The sequence below is a fragment of the Andrena cerasifolii genome, chromosome 15, assembly GCF_050908995.1.
Source record: "Andrena cerasifolii isolate SP2316 chromosome 15, iyAndCera1_principal, whole genome shotgun sequence".
NCBI lineage: Eukaryota > Metazoa > Arthropoda > Insecta > Hymenoptera > Andrenidae > Andrena > Andrena cerasifolii.
In genome coordinates this window covers 7,019,124-7,038,658 of record NC_135132.1, presented here as the reverse complement: position 1 = coordinate 7,038,658, position 19,535 = coordinate 7,019,124, and the positions used below count along the sequence as shown (strand labels likewise).

General features: G+C 48.1%; 2 protein-coding genes across 7 annotated transcripts; one reads left to right on the top strand and one right to left on the bottom strand.

Moving 5' to 3' along the window:
• Positions 1 to 235: 235 nt before the first annotated feature.
• LOC143376916 (dnaJ homolog subfamily B member 6) lies at positions 236 to 16,176 on the top strand. Of its 6 annotated transcripts, none has more exons than XM_076827711.1 (8): positions 236 to 583; positions 10,838 to 10,944; positions 11,287 to 11,396; positions 12,202 to 12,312; positions 12,965 to 13,144; positions 13,472 to 13,622; positions 14,375 to 14,464; positions 15,102 to 16,176. In XM_076827711.1, exons 2-8 carry the CDS (start codon positions 10,880 to 10,882, stop codon positions 15,277 to 15,279), a joined length of 885 nt encoding a protein of 294 aa, XP_076683826.1. In that variant the 5' UTR covers positions 236 to 583; positions 10,838 to 10,879; the 3' UTR covers positions 15,280 to 16,176. The 6 variants fall into 6 exon arrangements, with proteins under 6 accessions (XP_076683826.1, XP_076683821.1, XP_076683827.1 ...); XM_076827706.1 differs by having other exon boundaries at positions 243 to 583; positions 13,373 to 13,622; XM_076827708.1 differs by lacking the exon at positions 236 to 583 and adding an exon at positions 8,347 to 8,595 and having other exon boundaries at positions 13,373 to 13,622.
• A 1,265-nt stretch (positions 16,177 to 17,441) lies between these two features.
• Positions 17,442 to 18,741, bottom strand: Acbp1 (Acyl-CoA binding protein 1). Its single transcript, XM_076827713.1, has 3 exons — positions 18,587 to 18,741; positions 18,286 to 18,400; positions 17,442 to 17,887 (listed from the first exon to the last, which is right to left on the bottom strand). The coding sequence occupies exons 1-3, from the start codon at positions 18,599 to 18,601 to the stop codon at positions 17,748 to 17,750; spliced, it is 270 nt and encodes an 89-aa protein (XP_076683828.1). The 5' UTR covers positions 18,602 to 18,741; the 3' UTR covers positions 17,442 to 17,747.
• Positions 18,742 to 19,535: the final 794 nt, after the last annotated feature.

The following is a 19,535-nucleotide window of genomic DNA, read 5'->3' as shown; positions in this document are numbered from 1 at the left end:
TTTCGAGAATCGCATCGCTGCGAAAGCCAGACGGTGATTCCAGTTACGTAAACGAGGATTCTACGCCGAGGGAAACAAGTGAATCACTCGATAAACAGCTTCTTTTGTTAGAACCCGCGAACGTTTCCCAGCGAATGACATTTTTACTTCGATAACCTTTCCGCGAGCAGTGCCGCCCGCGGCGAATCTCGGCGAATCGCGAGCTGGTCGCGTTCGGGATTGTAGGGAAAAGCGCGCCGTTACGAAGCATCCGACGCGACAATATTCATCGCTGGAGGATAGAGTACTGGGCTCGGAATATCCAGCGTGGAAATTGAATTTACCAGGGATCAATAGCAGGAAGCGCGGCGTAACGGGCTCTAGAGGAATCAATAACGTCGGCGGCGGCCATCTTGGAATATCGACCTTTGTTTGCGCCAACTTCAGGCGGCTCAGGCATTTCTCTGGTTTTTCGCGAGATTGTCGCTTCGCGTTCCATTGTGCGCCCGACCTGGCTCTGAAACGGGGAAACAGCCGCTGGCTTTTCCGCGGAATATCCGTGACCGAGTGTGTTCGGCTAGGACCAAACGGAGGCCACTTCACGGTGAGTAAAGGCCCAGCAATTATCAGCGAAGAATAATCACGCGACAGGGCCGCCGCGACGGCTGCGTCGCCGAGGGGAACTGTCGTAACGAGACTAACGTGCTCCACTTGAAATTTTTCCGAGAACCACCCAGCTTCGCTCTGACGTGCCGCGCTCTTGGGACACGTCCCGTGTCCACGCGCGGTGACAACGCATTTCTCGTCGTCCCTGGCAGCGTTCGCCGCGCGACACCCAAGTCGCAGGCAGCCGCAAACGAAGCCTGGGCCCTTGTCACTCGCCACCGAGAATCGTTGTGCACCCGCCGCTAGATAACCGATTACCATGGCCACAGCCGTTTGGAATCGCTGTCGGGAGGAACGGGCCCCGAGAGCCTGGAAACGTGCTAGCGAGATCACCGTGATTCTCAACCTCGACAGGTGATCCCTTCAAGCGGAGATTGTGAAAGACCACGCACGTGCTTTTTACGAGGCTGACGACTATACTGACGAGTTTCTCGGAATTATTACTGGTACTGGCCTGGCACAGTCATCCTGGCCGGCTTATCTGATAACCAGGCTGATCGTGTGGATTGTGTCCTTGTCAATCTGGGATCACAGTGTCTGTGGGATTGCCCTGTGAGGCTCTGGGTAATATTGGTAAACATGTAGGGAAGATTTGTCCGGATCTTCAGCAGTCTTTGCTATTTCCTTTCGTGGAAAGGTTCGGAGGATCGATTGGGTGGTTTAACTTGCATTCCACTGCTCTGAATCGATGGCCTGAATTACATTTGGTAAGTAGGTGCAGGAGGTCTGTGGTACCTGGAATTTAAGGACGCAACGACAGTGGATCGGTTGCTGCGAATGCAGTTTCACGTAGGTTCTTAGCCCACGGCGCTTTAACATTCGATGCGATAGAGGGATAGTTTGCTAGGATTAATAACCAGCTCGTTGTGGTCTAGGTAGTAGCAATAACGATAGAGGATGAGGGGTTTTATGGTGGCCTGATGGCTGTTGTTAGGAAGAGGTACATGCTGGGAAACGACAATGGAGATTGGAGCACAGTAACGGCATTTTTCCTCGTCACGCGTAATGGATCCCACGGGCAGGCTGTTTTATAGTCAGGAAGCGAATCATCGACCACAAATTATCGCCGAGCACGCGCTCCATCCTCTCTGTTAATTGCGCTTCCCTAGCTTATTGTTCCCTTGCAATTTCAATTCTCGACTAGCAGCTTCAGTTTCTCGTTAGCCTCTGGATTCTGTTGTTAAATATCGCAGCCTGCAATCAGATTCGAACTTCGTTCTGTATTCGAGGCGAAGTTCCCCCTTAACGGTTTCGTCATACCCAACGTTTCTCATACGTTGTAATCTCGATCACCCAAACAACGTGACTCGAGCCGCGGCTATATTAAGTTCGATTATGCGCGCGATGGGACGTGGAAACAACACCACCGATTCTCCCCGTGCCTCACCTTCGATCTTAATGGTAATCGCCGCCGTTGACCAAGCAATTAGCGCTGCAACTGACACGTTCAATCAGTCGTTTGAGATTCTTTACGATTAGGGATCAGTTCGTAATGGAGAAAGATTAAGGGGACTGGCCTTTCAATTAGATTGCTCAGCAGAACAGAGCTAGTTATCTCTTTAGAGGGTGTCGAGGTACTCAAGTTCTTTTAATCCTATATCTCAGACTTCAAAAGTTCCTCCAATTCTAGATCTCTGAGTCCCAAAGTTCTCCTAACTTTATACTCCAGAGTCCCAAAGTTCTCCTAACTTTATACTCCAGAGTCCCAAAGTTCTCCTAACTTTATACTCCAGAGTCCCAAAGTTCTCTGAATTGTATACTCCAGAGTCCCAAACTTCTAATCCTAGATCCCCGAGTTCCAAAGTTCTTCTAATCCCAGATTCCAGAGACCCAAAGTTCGCCTGATTCTAAATCTTTGAGTCCTAAAGTTCTCCTGATTTTAAACTCCAGGGTCCCAAAGTTCCCCTAATTTTAAACTTCTGAGTCCCAAAGTTCTCCTAATTTTATATTACAGAGTCCCAAAGTTTTTCTAATCCTAGGTCCCCGAGTCCCAAAATTCTTCTAATCCCAGATTCCAGAGCCCCAAAGTTCTCCTGATTCTAAATCTCTAAGGCCTAAAGTTCTCCTAATTTTAAACTTCAGAATCCCAAAGTTTTCCTAATTTTAAACTTCAGAGTCCCAAAGTTCTCCTAATTGTAAACTTCAGAGTCCCAAGTTCTCCTATTTTTATATTACAGAGTCTCAAAGTTTTTCTAATCCTAGGTCCCCGAGTCTCAAAATTCTTCTAATCCTAGATTTCAGAGTCCCAAAGTTCCCTTAATCCTAAATCTCAGAGGCCCAAAGTTCTCCTAATCCTAGCTCTCAGAGTTTCAAAGTTCTTTTAATCCTAGATTTCAGAGTCCCAAAGTTCCCTTAATCCTAAATCTCAGAGGCCCAAAGTTCTCCTATTCCTAGCTCTCAAAGTCCCAAAATTCTTCCAATCCTATATCTCAGAGTCCCAAAGTTCCCTTAATCCCAGATCCCTGAGTCCCAAAGTTCCCTTAATCCCAGATCCCTGAGTCCCAAAGTTCTCCTACTCCTAGATCTCAGAGTCCCAAAGTTCCCTTAATCCCAGATCCCTGAGTCCCAAAGTTCTCCTACTCCTAGATCTCAGAGTCCCAAAGTTCTCCTACTCTGAGTTCTCCTAGTCCCACTGGTCCCCGATTTCTATCTTCCCAAAGGTCCCAAGTAGAAGCTACCAGAATGACGAATTCTCTTCCAAAGAGCAAGTACTATATACATACACTTGGTACAGTGGCAGCTGCGATAGTGACCAAATCACGCAATGTTGCGCAACATTGCGTAACATGTAACGCCACTAAAAATACCATTCCTTTTTTCCCCCCGTTTGGGCACACCACAACAGAGTTCACTCCACCCGAGAATCCATCCGCTTTCCTCTGGGAGGCGGTGCACGCAACGCGCGTTGCGCTAGGTCGGGGCTAGAAAATGTCGGTTAAAAGGCCAATGAAAGGGTCTAGGACATCGCCGATGGCCGACGGTTTATTTCGGTCGCGTGCCCCTCCTCTCCGTGCCCCGGTATCTTTGTCAGAGCACCTAGAGCCGGCAACTTTTAACCCCGTCGCCATCCTCCCGTCCCAACGTCAGCTCTGCACTCGTTTCCAGCCGGAGACCAACTACTTCCACGCTTTTTGCGTTCCAATTTCAAGAACGCTACGAGTCTAGGCTGAATTCAGGCGGAACAGCAAGGAACCAGGGGAAATAGACTCACAATGCAGATCTTCAGCGTCGAGCTTGAAAGATTGACGGGGAGCACAAATGTCCCGCAGCGCGGTTCCCTCTTGAACCCAAGAAGGCAGTGTGCCGCGCGGCAAAGCCGTACATTCCCGTGGCGGTGTTTTAAAGCGGGCAAGGATACCGCGAAATCCTCGTCCTTCTGTCGGAGGCAAACACAGCCTCTCAAGATCAGGAGACGCCGGCGGAATCCTTTTTCCTCGATACGTCGCTCACGCTGCCCGAATATGTAAAACTGACGTCACACCTTCTCGGGAGAGCGCGAAAGGACGCCCACCGTGGTCTCTCTCTCTCTCCCGGCCTTCCTTCTGCTCGAGCCTCTGTGCACACTTCGCCGCGTTTTCCATGGAAAGCCACACACGAAGCGTGTTTAATCTTCGTTAGAGCGTCCCTCGACCCTGGTGCCAGCGAGAGCTGCAGCTCGTCCCTTTTCCCTCTGCTGCGCCAAGGGTCGAGGAACTGCAGCCACGGCGAAGTTCGATGAAGGATGATCGCTGGTGTCGAACGTCACTTCTGTATTAGTCACGTGGGACTCTGTGGGCGGCCAGTTTAGTAAACATGTACTGTCGCCCACGTTTCGCTACATTTTCCACCAACAGCTACTAACTAACTAGCAACACCCTATTAGGGTTTGAGGGTTTGAGCTGTTTGAGATAGACAGTTTGCAGAGGAGGGTTCCAAGGCTGGTGCCTTTTATCGCTGGATATTCTGACAGAAATGTTTATACTCTATAATTATAGAGGCACAGCGGTGCAGGGTTCTCTAGCCAGGCTTATCGAGGCTTGCGAACGCGGCTGATAAAGTAGATAAAGTAGGAGCAGGCATATTAGTCATATCGATCGCCCAGGGGCACGATTCGCAATCACGTCGAGCCACGTGTATCCTCGAAAGTTGCCCGGGAACCGTATTTGGCGGTTCCGTTTAATCGATTCGTATGGTTGGTTGGTGACTCGTGCTCGCGAGCACACAGAGGGGGGCATCTTCCACTCCCCCCGTTTCCGACAATAAGCGAGAAGCTTGTTCGGCTTTTGCGCGACTGGAAACGCTCACGCTTTGCGAAACTACAAACACGATCGCGTAATCGCGAAACCGCCCGTTTCCGTACGTGAATCTCGAATGTCTCGCCGTAATCTCCGGATAACGCCAATCTATCCCCTCCCTAGCAGTTTCGCATGGGAAATGATGTGGTGCAGGGTACCAGAGGCCCACTAGTCCCAGATCTGAGGATCCTAAAGTTCTTCTAGTCCTAGATCTCAGAGTCCCAAAGTTCCCTTAAGCCGAGATCTCAGAGTCCCAAAGTTCCCCTACTCCCAAATTTCAGAGTTCCAAAGTTCTTCTAATCCTAGATCTTAGAGTCCCAAAGTTCTTGTAATTCTAGATCTCAGAGTCCCTAAGTTCTCCTAATCCTATACTTTAGAGTCCCAAAATTCCTCTAATTCTAGATCTGAGGGTCCCAAAGTTCCCCTAATTCTAGATCCCAGAGTCCCAAATTTCTCCTAATTTTATACTGCAGAGTCCCGAACTTATTCTCATCTTAGATCCCCGAATTCCCAAAGTTCTTCTAATTCTAGATTCCCGAGTCCCAAAGTTCTTCTAATCCTAGATTCCAGAGTCCCAAAGTTCTCCTAATTTTATACTTCCGAGTCCCAAAGTTCTTCTAATCCTAGGTCCCAGAGTCCCAAAGTTCTTCTAATCCTAGGTCCCCGAGTCCCAAAGTTCTTCTAATCCTAGGTCCCAGAGTCCCAAAGTTCTTCTAATCCTAGGTCCCAGAGTCCCAAAGTTCTTCTAATCCTAGGTCCCCCAGTCCCAAAGTTCTAACCCTATACCCTAGAGTCCCAAAATGCCTCTAGTCCTAAATCTAAAAGCTACCAAAGCAATGAAAATGACGGTTCTCCGAATCTCCCCCTCGTCACTTACCTAATCACACGAGATTCAAGTACAAGGCATTCGTCAGAGTACATGCAGTGGGCGAAATGTTCTGCTCGAGGGTGGGATTCGCAACGATCGCCCAAAGCAACGAAATCACCGCGTGTCCGATCTTCCCATTCTTGGAGCGGCGCCCGATGGTCAGCTTTGGACGATTATCAAGACGAGAATTGGTGCACGGTGATTATCGGCGATCCCTGCCTCTTCGGGAATTACCACCGCGAACATTACGCCCCGTTTGGACCCAGCTTCAATCACGGATCTACGAGAACTCGGCCAACCAACCGAAAAGGATTATTCAAGGACCTCTGTTCAAGCTCCCATTCGCGCGTGATAAGACTCGCGAAACCTGTTCGACCAAGCACCGCCATCGAAATTGAATGTGCTCGCAGGCGGAATTTCCCAGGGACCAGGTGTGCGTCCCAGCGAGTTTTCCATGGATCGATAAGCCCCAGCTGGTTTCCCCGAACGCGTTACGAGCACAATAGGCATCCGAAACATTCGGAATCGGCTGTTACGCAAGCCCGCCCAGTCCAGTTCCCTTCTATCCAGGCTCTGGCGAATTTCAAACACAGAAAGGCTCGTTCGCGAGCGCATTCCTTGCGCCGCTGAATCCCTGCAATCGAAAGACATACATTCCCCCGCTGGTCTACTTTCCACTCAGTCAGAGACATCGATGGGAACCGAATGAATTCCCATCTCTGGTGTCGTCTTTCTGCGAGCTGACCGCCGCCTCGGCCTTCCTGGAGACGACACCCAATCGCAAGATGGCTGTTCCGCCGTTTCTAGACTAGGAGAAGCTCGGTTGTGGTCGACGAAGGCCAACGAGTCCGAGGACTGTCAACCGTTTCCCAGGGTATTGTACCTGAGATAAGGGGGCCCGAGGATGATGCCCGAAGGAGAACGGACCCCAAGGGTGTTCCTTAGACGAAACTGTTGGAGAGACGCCCACGGCGACCCACGTCGCGATGACTGTTCACGCCGTTTTACCTGGGTACACGCGATCAGCGTGTAGGCAGGCCAAAATCACCTCCGAAACCGGTGTGACTCATGGATCTCGCGATCCCCGCGTGAACGCGCAGATTTATTATAAGCTACAGGGCTCTTCCTAATCCGTGGACTGGGGCCAGCCTCGTCGCCACGCCTCTCACCCACTGTTGTCGGAAATTCTGCGTTTAGCTGAATGGAAGGGCCTTGCGGGCTCTAGGAAGCTCCCATTGAGTGTTTTATTCTGATCCAGAGACAGTAACAACACAACAGCAAAGCTCCCTTTTTCCCTCACGCTTACTCTTTCTTCTTCTGAAGGAGAAACACAAGTCTTCTGTCTTCTTTACGTAGAAATACAGGGTTCGTAATTCCTACGTTTTTTATTCGGAAAAAAACAGGACCTCGGGCGACGGGACTCGAACCCGCGATCTTCGGATCCGCTGCGTACTGGGCAGCCGCTTAGCCAGCTCCGCCAAACCGGGCTCCCTCTTATGGTGGCTCTGATTTCACACATAGTGTTATACCAGGCTTACAAGGGAACATCCCGACTCTGGAAATTCAAAAAATTCTGAAACTTTGTGAACATGTAGGGCATTTCCTCCTGATTACAACGCAATTTCTGTTCGCTGCCATATTCACTCCAAGAGGGTGTAATTGACCCCTGAAAACCCGGTTATTTCCCGATTTTATTTTATAACTCATGAAATATAGAATATTTTTTTTCACCAAACGATAGATCTAATTAAAAGAAGTAACTTTTGTCTTCAAACTTTTTTTCTATCTCTCACAGTTCACGAGTTATAACACAAAATCGGAAAATAGCCGAATATTCAGGGGTTAATTTCACCCACTTCGAGTCAACTTGGGCAGCCACAAAAAATTGCGTTGTAATCAGGAAGAAATCCCCTACACATTCACAAAGTTTCAGAATTTTTTGAATTTTCGGGATCTTCCCCCGTTAAGTATACCCAGATCGTCGTCAGAACCTTAAGAAACGCTCCCATACATCCCCGCGCCAGAACCTCGCCGACAACTTAGCTCCGGGCTTAGGGAACGACCTGTACAACGCCTCTGTGGCACACGGAAGGTGATACACCGCCTTCCAGTCCAACGTCCTCGACCCGATCGCGGAGGTGGTCGTCACGATCGCCCGTCGCGTATGGACATGAATCGCTGTTCACCTGGCGGACGCGGAGAATTCCTGTTCACCCGGTAACACACTCTCCGCCGGCCGTTCTTTCCGTCCACTCGAGCTTCCCCGATCTGAAATCGGTCGCGTCCTATCGGCGCCCCGAATCTGCTCGCGGTACAGTTGGCTGCGCGGGCCCCCCTACTCAGGTACTGCTTCGGTAGAAGTGATTCAGTGGATTCCTATGGTCCTGTTGGAATGGGAAGAGCAGACTGCAAGCCAGTCCACCGGGCTCTCTTGCCGCGGCGCGGTGGTGGGGGGAGGATCGACGAAGTGGGATAACGTAATGACCTCCACCTCCGTGTTTCCGACTATTTTCGATACGCGTCTCGGCTAACTTTAGCGTTTTCGCGTTAGTCCAGTGTTTGACTTTGAGCCTCAGTTTTCCACCGAGTGGTCGGCCGGTGCGCCTCGCTGACGGCTCACCGCGCGCGCGCGCCAGCGATCCGTCGGTGCTTCGATACCCGAAGGCAACCGGTTGTTCCCTCCGTCCCCGTGGCTGCTGAACCCTGCCGGCATGAGCCGCACCAAGGGGCCGAGTGCCGTTTCGCGCCAGTGAAGGGACGAAATGCTCGCCCGCCAGGGGATGGTGTTTTCGAGGTGTAGCCTCTGAGGTGCCTTTTGTGCGCGTGTCTCCTCGCGATCCCGCCGCAGAGCTCGGAGGGGCAGCTAGGATGCTTTACACACGCGTGATATATTCGATTGTTCCGGGGCGACGCAGTTGAAGGATCGATTCGGAAGCGTTCGGCCGGCGTGTGCCATTTATACGCGACACTGCGCGACTGTTTCGAAAACAGCAAGTAAAATTAACTCGCGTTGGATTATATTTGCGCGTCCGCTGGAAATACTACACATAGTACGGCGGTGGTACTATTTTCGAGTGCTGGCCGAGTGTTTCTCGCCTTCCTAGCGACTGTCGCGGTGGCTCAATGGACACTGCAGACTTGTAGAATAGTGTGGAATGAACTGGATTCGGTTTTAAAAGATTCGCGGTTGGAGAAAAATTTAATTCTTTCTCGAGACATTCTAGAAATGTCTAACAAGGAGGGTATTTTAGGTGTCCGCCTCCGATCATTTTGATTTTTGGATATGTTATAGAGGACCGAAAAATAAGAAATACGTGTTTTTTTATTTTTCCCTGTTTTCATATTTGGGGGGTGAAAACTGCGTTCAAAGTTAGGGGTGAAAAATCATTTTTGTGGATTTTTGAAAATCTGGTGGGTCAGTCATATTTCGCATTCAAAGACACAAAATTCGTCCTTTGACACTATTCCCCTATCTCTAATAGTTCTCGAGATATTCCACAAAAATGATTTTTCACCCCTAATTTTGAACGCAGTTTTCACCCTCCAAATATTAAAATGGGGAAAAATAAAAAAACACGTATTTCTTATTTTTCAGTCCTCTATAACATATCCAAAAATCAAAATGATCGGACACCTAAAATACTCTCCTTGTAAGACCCTCAAATTTAGGGCCTGTTTTTCACCACTTCGACACAGGCGATTGCCGATAATTAAAAGTACGTGTCAAATATTTTCCACTATTCTGCAAATATGCCGAGTCCCGTGAAAATCTTGTGAGAGTCTCCGTGCTCCGTTTCACCCCCGCAGCCCTGCACCCCACCTCTTCGAAATCAGGCGAAAGTTTCTAAAGAGAAGTAATTTATAAATGAAAATAATTGAATCTACCAACGGACGCTCTGATTAAAAAATTGGCGGTCTCTACCGGAAGAGGAAGCCACAAATTTCCGAAAAATGTCAGATCAATGCCATTTCAAAGCCGGGAACTTACCGGTATCAAGCTCCAAAGTTAAAACACAAGTCTATTTAACCAACACTAACCATGAAGGATTAAACCAAATATCAATATATTTTTGTATTCTCAAAACACGTATTAATAAATAGAAAAAAACTTCGATTTAGTAAATACACTCTTTCTATGACCAAAAAAGTTTTAAAAAATAAGCTGGTCGTTTTTTAAACTCTAGCGGGAGTTAGGGCACTTTGGTGCAAGGGGCGCAATGAAACATTAATATTCTCTTGATATCCAGAAACAGAAGTTCAAAACATGATCACAAGACAGTATAAGATTATAAAATGACTAGCTTTAATACTCGGCTTCGCCCGAAATTTAGATTCTGATTTTATAAAAAAAAAAATTTATAGTTTTTTTTTAAATAGCATAATGAGCTGAGGCACCTTTTGTGATCGCAGAGTTTATCCATCGAAAGTTTTTAGGCGACAGACAAACACACAAACATATTAGAATCTCTCTGCTTTATATATTAAGATACCCTATAGATATCAAGAAAATATTAATTGTGCCCCCGGCATCAAAGTGTCCCAGTCCCCCCCACAGTAAAAGGACCCCTTAACACTGAATAGCCCATTTTTATCGCGCTGAGTATTGCCTTGGTATCAGCTCTGAAGCGGTCATTGAGCAACAGGTGGTCGAAAGTCCCTTTGAGGGATGGTTCCAAAGGAAAAGAGTCACTTCGAACGAAGCATTCGTCCTGAACCACCCGACCATGTGCTTCTGCCTTGACCAGGCCTTATTGCCAAGTTCGGCTCCAACAATATCAAAGCTGAAGAATGGTGCGGTGTGCAGGATGACTCACAGACCCCACGTGGCAGTCGCAAGGGGTGAAAGACTCGGGATAAAGCAGGGTTTCAGGCGTAGCCGGAGAGGCGCAGCCGTGTGCAAACCACGCGCCTCCGAGCGTTAGCTGGCAGGCAAGCTAAACGAAACTGGGATAGCTGTATTTCCCCCGTGTTCTCGGCCCGCCGGCTCGCGGCCGGCCCGCTTGCCAATTGGCCCGCTAATTACGATAACTGTTCTCGCATTGTTCGACAGGTGGTTATCTAAGCCCTGACATCCGAGCGCGAGGACTGAACGATGGTCGACTACTACAAGGTGCTCGATGTGCAACAGAACGCCACTCAGGAGGACATAAAGAAAGCGTGAGTACGAAGCTCTTAAGCCGCGGTGTCGGGGAGCGCTTTAAACGGAGGGCCGGAGCTAGGAAAGTATTTCTATCCGCCAAGCTCAATGGATGGAACAACAGAGGGCACTGGAAATAAGTCTGATTATTTGTTTTTCAAACCGCGGCGGCCAAAGGCAGATTGAATGAATGGCTTTTTAGTCTCTATCGGAGCAGCTGGCATTGGTCCAGGAAGCAACATTCGTGTCGTCCCAGCTGAAAGAGAATCGAGACACTTTTTCTAAAGCCTCCCTCTGAATGAAGAAGCTAATTCGGTGTCTGTTTTCGTTTCCATGAGGAATAACGCTCGAATGCTTTGCAGGTACAGGAAATTGGCACTGAAATGGCACCCGGACAAGAACCCGGAGAACCTGGAAGAAGCGCACAGGCGGTTCAAAGAGATCTCCCAGGCGTACGAAGTGCTCACTAACGGTAAGCTCCTTCGGTTCCGAGGTTCTCTTAACCAAATTCTCAGGTCCAGAGGGGCCGGCAAGCTGAGCAAAGAGGATCAAAGAACTACCCGGGCGCGGACAATGGCGTTCCGTGGCTATTAATCCTCCGATCTCTGTCTGAAAATCACTTCTCTGCGGCTTGAATTAATCCGAGTCGACCGGTGCCTGGCTTCGGTGACGAAACCGCGGAGGGTACAGCTGCCAATAGGAGATGAACGACGGGTGCCTCCTGCTTGTCAGCAACGGCGAATTTCGCATGAGCCTTCTTTCAAGCGCTCCGCAACTAGTACGACTTATTCTGGGACCCAGCAACGCGACTCGATCGAGCGGCGACCGGATCAGACGCGAGCACGTCGTTTCTTTATGAACGGCTGTGTCACAAGCAAGTCGGGGGAGCTGCGAGGATAGGCAGGGAGTAATTCCATTGTAGAACGCCGCTACTTTATCCCCTCGGGGAAAGCTGCCGCAGATTTAATTCGCCAGAAAGTTCTGGGCCCCCGTCCAGGTGGGGTGGTCTATAATTTTCCGGGAGGGAAAAGCTGAGTCTCTCTTCTGTGACTCCAGCAACTGTTCTGCGGCGAAGCTACTGCTGTCAGGGCAACTCGCAGCTCCAGGATTCTCGAGTTTCCGACACCACTTGTTGCCGCGCCCCTTTAGGAAGGCCGAGGGTGCGAGAAACTCGGGAATCAGCTGTTGCTCCCGGCGTCCGGCCTAGAAGGAAAATTCAATTAGAAATCTTTGTTTTTTCCGGACGATCTCTCTCGTGACCGTGCTCGATGCCCCAGATGCGAAGAGGCGAACCTACGACCAGCGATTGTATCAGAAGGCGTCCTCGAGGCCCGGCCGTGGATTCACCTGCCGGAATTACTTTGACTCTGCCTTCCATCGATTCTTCGGTACCGCTTCAGTGACAAAAGAACTTTGACAGAGTGGCCAAACATTGTTTTCTTTCTTCTTCTTGTTTTGATTACTGTCTAATCGGCTAGCCTTGGTTTTCGTTTCCCTTCCACCCCCTACCCCCCTGGGGCAGGGTTGCCCGCCGAAGCCGCGTGCCCTCGTAGGCTTCAGGAGTTCCCCCGAGAGATTTTTGCAAACAGTGTCCAGGCCTTGCGTGTTGCGCCCTCTGGGACGGCTCGAGAGAGAGTTAATATTGCCTGTACCTTTCCGCACTTCTAACCACCGCCAATGCTCAACTGACTCAGCGAGAGAACGTTCGGATTGCTCAGTGACCTCGGAGGGGTAAGTCCTCCAACGGCCAAGCGACCATGCTGCCAGATTTTGTTAACACAACCAACCTCGACCATTGGAGGACTCGTTCTAATGTCCTAGTTATTTGACAATGCAGAGGGCGTTCTCTCTATACTGATTTTGCTGCTACGATGGTCGCTCATGATGTTAGAAATCATCCAGCAGTATTCTACTAACCTGGCAAGCCTTGCAGCACCTGCTTCTTGGGATTTGGAGCGAATAAAACCAAGCGATATATAACAGTTTGCGCTTCCGTCGAGCCGGCCAGTAACCCTGCCTTTCTGTTTCCGCGCGTTTCAGAAAAGAAGAGGCGAGCGTACGACCAGTATGAAGGAGTTCCAATGCCCAGCGGCAAGAGGCCGTACGGCGACGACTTCGACATGCACTTCCCCAGCGCGTTCGTCTTCAGAGACCCCGACGAAGTGTTCAGAGAGTTCTTTGGCGACAGAGCTTTCGTCGATCTGCTCAAGGTACCAACAGGTAAGCAAATCCGTTTTCTACACAACCTCCCGTGGGTGAATGTGCCCCTCCCGACCGCCACCCCGGACGCGTGACCTCCCTGGAGAAGTATGAATGAATCGGAACACCTTGTGCTCGTTCTGGAGAATGGAAATGTTGATTAACTGAATAATGAAGAGAAAAGCCCTCCCTCCGGTTTCACCAGCAAGCATTGTGATTAACCAAACATTAATTTTCCCCCGAATGGAGAACTCCACAGGCAAATTCACCCAGGAAGTTACAAAATAGGCAGGTGCTTCTTCGGCCCAGACAGTTATCATTCCTCACTATCCAACGAACTTTTCCAAGGTCCGTCCAACTCATTCGCCTCGTTTAACACGTTGATGAACTTCGGTGGAATCTACGGCGGTGGAGGCGGAGGCGGCGGCGGCGGTGGCGTGATGACGCGAACCAGCACCTCCACTCGGTTTATCAACGGCAAAAAGATCACCACCAGAAGGTAAAGGGTAGCTCGGGAATCGCGGGAGTCGTTTGCAGTGGCGGATTTAAGGGATAAGGTGGCGAACGGTCTGAGGGGCCCAGTCTTCTCGGGGAAAATGAAGAGATAGTCCAGTAAAAACAGTGTAAATGTCGGGGATCGAAAAAGTTCTGGGACTCTTATTTTTAAAAAAAATTCTGGTAGAACTTGTATGTTTCGTTTAAGAAAATATCTGTTCCTGTGGAATTTTTATTGAAAGAAATGTTACCCTTAGGAACTTCTTTAGACAGTGTTCTCATGGAATTGATATTTTAGAATCTATATAACAAAAGTTCTATGGAAATAGTTATATTAGAAGATTTATTAAAAAAAGTACTACTACTTAGTTTTATTTAACAATATAATATCACACTCTTCGTGTTTATTTAAGGTTACACCTAGTCAGGAGGCCGAAAAGAGGCGATTTTTTTTTAAATTTTTATATTTTATAAGTTCCATTCCAACCAGAATTTTCATTTTATCAGTTCTCATGGGAACTTATAATGTGAGAAATTTTTTTAAAAAAATTTCCACGCTCCATGTTTCAAATAGAACCTACAGAAAACTTCCAGAACTCTTTCGAACCCTGGTAAATGTAGTAGTACAGAAAAAAATGGGCAGAGGCCCAGGCGGTAATTGCTCACCGGCCGCCCGTTAAATCCGCCACTGGTGGTTTGCCACGTCGACGGAGAAAGCGAGGCGCGGTACTAAAGAGCCCCGTTGGTTCGTTTCAGGGTGTACGAGGACGGCAAGGAGACGATAATGTCCTACGAGAACGACGTGCTGAAGTCGAAGACGGTGAACGGCGTGCCACAATCGATAACGTACAGTTAAATCACACATCTCTACAAACAACGCCCGCTCGATCTCCGCTCGGCAATTGAGATATTCCTGTCGTCGTTCACGTTTTGCGTGTTCACCCCCGTTGCGCTCTACCGAGATATATTGTTCCTGCTACTATCTACCTGAATGACAAAAAAAAAAAGCAAACAGAAAAGTGTGAATCGCCCGCGGCTGTTGCCTCCTCAACCCGACTTCAGTTTTCTCGCCGGGATTCTATCGATGCCCAGCGTTGTTAGAAGCACGTGGTGCACGCGCGACAGAACGATTAGAAACGAAAGGGAAGAGAATAATATGCAGGGTGCTCGCAACGAGTGGTGCAATCGTAAGCGGCGATTCCACGCGCAGAAGGGAGTCTCATCTCGCACGTCGGACCCAGCCACCCCCGTTGCGCGACTCGTCGCGGAACACCCTGTGTATGCCTATGTAGAATTCACCCGACACGGAACAGCCCAGCGATTACTTCGATGACAGAGGATTGGATCTCTTAGCCGGAGCGGTCGAGGCCGCTTTTAAAGACCCAGAAAGAAAGCTTTTTAAACGGGATTAACGTTTCGACGCGACGCAGAACGAGATGCCTACAGAAAGCTTTTGTTCCCGTCACCTTCTCTGTTTTACCAGGCTCGACGAGGCGTCGACGAGCCGCCAGCCGGCCAACAATGCCAACGACGGCGAGATGACCGGCCACAACTCGAGACCGGCCCACGGCGAGCATCTGAGGGCTAGCAGGACAAAGATGCTGAATAAAGACCACCCGGCTCTTCATAAGAAGCACATAGACAGGAGTAAGAGAAAATAGAGGCCCGTTTAGCAGCCTTCTCTCATTCACTTCTTTTACGTTCTCTCTCTCTTTCTCTCTCCCCCTCTGTCGGTTCTCTTTCTCCCTCCACCTTTTAAATCAAACGTCGCCTACGGAGCTGATGTAAATTTCCTAAGTAACGTTGCTGTCGCTGTAATCAGAGTGATGACCGCCAGAGTCGTAGCTCCGAGATGAAACATCGCATAATCAAATAAAAAAATTCGCTGCAAAGTAGTCGGTGATTTTGTGAGATTTTGCTACGGGGGAACGGCACGCCGAGCGCCTGCTCCCGTTTGCTCGCGAACGACCGGGACCGGGGCTCGTTCTCTCCGACCATCGCCCCGCGGGAATGGAGGAGTGAGAGAGGAGAGATTATTGTACACGGTCTCTTGCGTTTTATAGATAGCGCGCGTCGCTTCCGTTCGAAAAATCTTTTTGACGTTACGTTTATGTACGGTAAGTTTCGCTTATCCTAGTTTCTTAGAGGATTAATTTCATTATCTCGTAAGTTATGTTATAATTGTAAGCCGCGAGAACTCGAAGCACGCGTCGGGACGGACGCCCGAGCGGAGTTTTAACGCCCGAGGAAAGGACACGCGCGCGCGTATGCATAGGATTCGTTTAAACCAGCAGCCATATAGCCAGTGCTCTTGTATCGGAGCAGAACACTGTACTGCGACTAAACACCTGCTCGTACGGCCTCTTCCTTCTTTGATCGCTGCGGGACCTACGGGACTAGGTCCCTTCTGCTCTGTAGCAGAAACGTTCCCCTCCCGAAATCACTTAAGTGTCGTAAATCCTATCGTTTCTTTTAGTTAGTTTCTTGCGTATGTGTATATAATGATAAGGAAGAACTGTTAAACTTACGTGGATAAATACATTATTAATACGCACTAATACTTCATTACTTTCCGAAACCATGCTTCAATTTCGTCACTTGAGAATCTTTCGCTTTTACGAGAGACTCTCGGAGCACGAGTGTTCGTCAAAGCGGCAGAGGATGGCTTAGCTCTTTGTGGTTAGGAGGGTTAAAAACTGTCCCACCTATTGCTTAGCTTTTCAATCGATGCACCCACTATACGCACAAAAAACTAAGCAAAAGGTTGGGGCAGTTTTTAACCCACCTAACCCCAAAGAGTTAAGAGAGGAGCCTGGTGTAGCGGATCGGAAAAATCGATTTCTTTTTCTCCCAAAGCCGCAGAACGAAATTCTAAAAATTAAACCGGCTATAGCCACTTTTGCTACGTAGCAGCAGGTGACGCAAAAGTTACCAGAAAACTTTAAATGCGTTTTTCTCGGAACGACAGTTTTACAATTGGCGGACGATGTAACCTCAAAAATATTCAACCGCTCGACTTGGCATTGCGCATGGATATTCGTGAACATTTTCTTTAAAGAATTTAGATATTGGAATAATGATACAGTTTAAATAAATAGCTTCTTTTACACATTTAAGGCAAAATTTCGTTCGAAAAAAATAAACTTTTTTTTCAATTTTGCATCTTGTAAGTTAAAGTTTTGGAATTTTTTATTTTTTATGAATAGACGCTACGTTGTCAGCCGCGGAATAATTGCGTCGCCAACCAACTGGACATACTTTTTTTTTTACTAAAAAAATGTTTTATTTACCTTAATCTGGCAATACAATATCCTGAAAAATCCAGAGAGATCGATTAAATACTTTCTTTAAAAAAAATTCACGAGAATGCCTTGATTCTTTAGCTACTTACACCAGGCTCTCCCCTTAAATGTAGGGATGGGTTCCTCGAAGTCCAAGAAAGCTTCGAATTTCGAAAGTTCGTACTTTTTTCGCGATTCGAAACTCTCGAAAGCCAGAAAAGAAAAATTATAAAATCAACGAACGAAGAATCTTCAACTCTTAAAGATATTCCACTTCGAAAACCGAATCAGCACTTCAAGTTTCGAGAGTTTCGAGTGTTTTCAAGGCCGTCGCGGATTTTGGCGGATCGAAGAAGATGAATAATAATTAAATAATCATCGGTCACGAATTGCTTATGAACTTTTTGAAATTTAAACGCGACGACCTTTAAAGTTTCTGGAATTTAAAAATTAACATAGAAGCTACGCAAACGGGGTACGAAAGTTTTCCAACACGAAGCTCTTGTCTCCCCTTTCGATTCCTTCTACGTTACACGGCCAAGTATTGAAAACCCTTATCTGTATATTTTCGAAGATTGTGTACATAAACAGAGTCGCCGGCAACGGAAGTTCTCAGATAGGAAAATCGAGATTACAAGGAATCTCGGATTAATTCGAGAAACATCAATTCCTTCGCATATGGTAGCGTTTCACGCCCGTAAAAACTAAATGAACACATTTGCTACCATTGCACTGTGTGGTAAAAAAAAAAACGTATCTGAATATCCCAAGGACCGGTTGATAAGATAATCATAGAGTTTGATAAAATTCCTGGCGAAGCTTAAGATCAGATCCCTCAGGGGCAGGAATTACTTCTTCCCAATGGCGGATACCAACTCCTCCACCTTCTGAATGTACTGCTGCTTAGCGGTGTCTTGACTCATGCCCTTCTTGCGGTCCCAAGCGTCCCACTTAGCTTTGCCTTTGAAGTCCAGCATGCCTGGTCTCGCTAGAAACAAACCGCAAGAAGACTGCTAGAGGTAGAGCCTCAGAAAACCACACGGAGTGCTAATTAGAACCATGATATTGTAAAGAAAGCAGGAATAATTAATTAATTGAAACGGGATTATCATTCTCCTTTTTTGAAGTTTCTCAAGCTACATTCTTGCGTGCACGTTAGCATTCGTTGTAAAATTAGAATTACAAATGAAGGCTGAAAGTGCACTATCATGTTTTCAACACGGATCACAGGTCAATTAATGACGATATAAATTCCCGACGACTTGATTCTGCTGAATATACTTAGCACCGATTGAGCTACAGCCAAGGGCAGACCTGCCCCTATGATTTACATGCAGCGCGACTGAACTGAGGTCCATGGAGGAGTTTGAAACTCATTTTACGTACACGTATTGCAGTCCCCAACTGTTGCTTGTTTGAACAACGAGTAGAGGTCAAGTAAGTCAGCATCCGAGGGTTGGGAGCTGAGCTCCTTAACTTCCTCGGCGGCCTTGTTAAATCTCTGTGGAGGTAGAAAATCTGATGAGAATCACTGCTCGGAATATGAGAGTTCCGGGAAACACCGTAGGACAGTTACTGGAACTGAGCAAACTCCACCCTATGAGCAAAACTCTGGAATGCAAGAGATCGAAGAAGGAACGAGGATCACGGAGTATCCTTAGAAAATGAGCAGCAGGGTTATATTTACTTCGTCCAGAGACATCGTGCTGTGTCAACAGAGGAGTTCGCAGAACTTCGTAAATTTCACTTCCACGTCCTTCCTCGGGTACCGGTGCGAGTTAACAGCGCGGCCGCTCGCGAAGCGGCCTCCTTAAAGTCCTCCCTCTCCACCCGGCCCGGTCACCAAGCGACCGACCCTGGCTTCGCCGATAACTTGTCGGGCTGAAAAGACCTGCGACTGATAAGGAATTCATGATCGCCCCGCGTTATCACGGAGCAGGTTGATAACTTTAGCAGCGGGTTCACGATAGTATCGATCGAGGCGCCAGCGAGTAATCCCGCGTGCGGAACGAAGGATTCCATTTTGAGGGCCATTCTTGCGCCCGCTATTATTTATTTCGAGGCCTGGAATCCGAGTCGGGGGATGATTTGCTTCGGGGTATATTAAGTTCCCGTGAAAAACGAGCGTTTGTTGCTCCGCTGGATATAGCCCCCAAGTAGCGATGGCAATGAGTGGCTCGCGAAAGTAGGAATGGCTTTAAGCCGTATCTTATCTTCAATCTCAAGTGAAATCGAAAACTAACGAGGCACTTTCCAACGGTTTTGAATAATGTCGCAACTCGCTGAAACACGTTTTACATAATGCGGTAAGTGTTGTCTTAAAATAGACAGGGGAACAGCATCTATTAGCCTAGAATCTATCGGACTTGGTGATCGAGTGGGCAGTGGCAGATTTAAGAAAAAAGGCCCAGGTGGCAAACGTTCTGGGAGGCCCATTTTTGGAGGAAAATGAGGTAGTTTACTAAAAACGGGTCAAGTGTAGTAGTACAAAAAAATGTAGTGTTTGGATACCTATACCTAATCATATTTTTTTTTGGTCATGGGACCCAGGCCCGGATTAAAGGAGTGCTAGGGGGGGGGCTGTAGCCCCGGGACCCACTTTCCAGGGGGGCCCCGTTCTAAACTTTCAGTTCTAA

Bases quoted from the DNA above. Each gene is read 5' to 3' on its own strand.
- LOC143376916 (XM_076827706.1), top strand. From the start codon at position 10,880: ATGGTCGACTACTACAAGGTGCTCGATGTGCAACAGAACGCCACTCAG. The intron at 13,145-13,372 runs GTAAGCAAATCC...CCCCGAATGGAG, and splicing joins TCTGCTCAAGGTACCAACAG to AACTCCACAGGCAAATTCAC. The intron at 14,465-15,101 runs GTACAGTTAAAT...CTGTTTTACCAG, and splicing joins GGCGTGCCACAATCGATAAC to GCTCGACGAGGCGTCGACGA.
- Acbp1 (XM_076827713.1), bottom strand. The intron at 17,888-18,285 runs GTACGTAAAATG...GTTTGTTTCTAG, and splicing joins AGTTGGGGACTGCAATACGT to CGAGACCAGGCATGCTGGAC.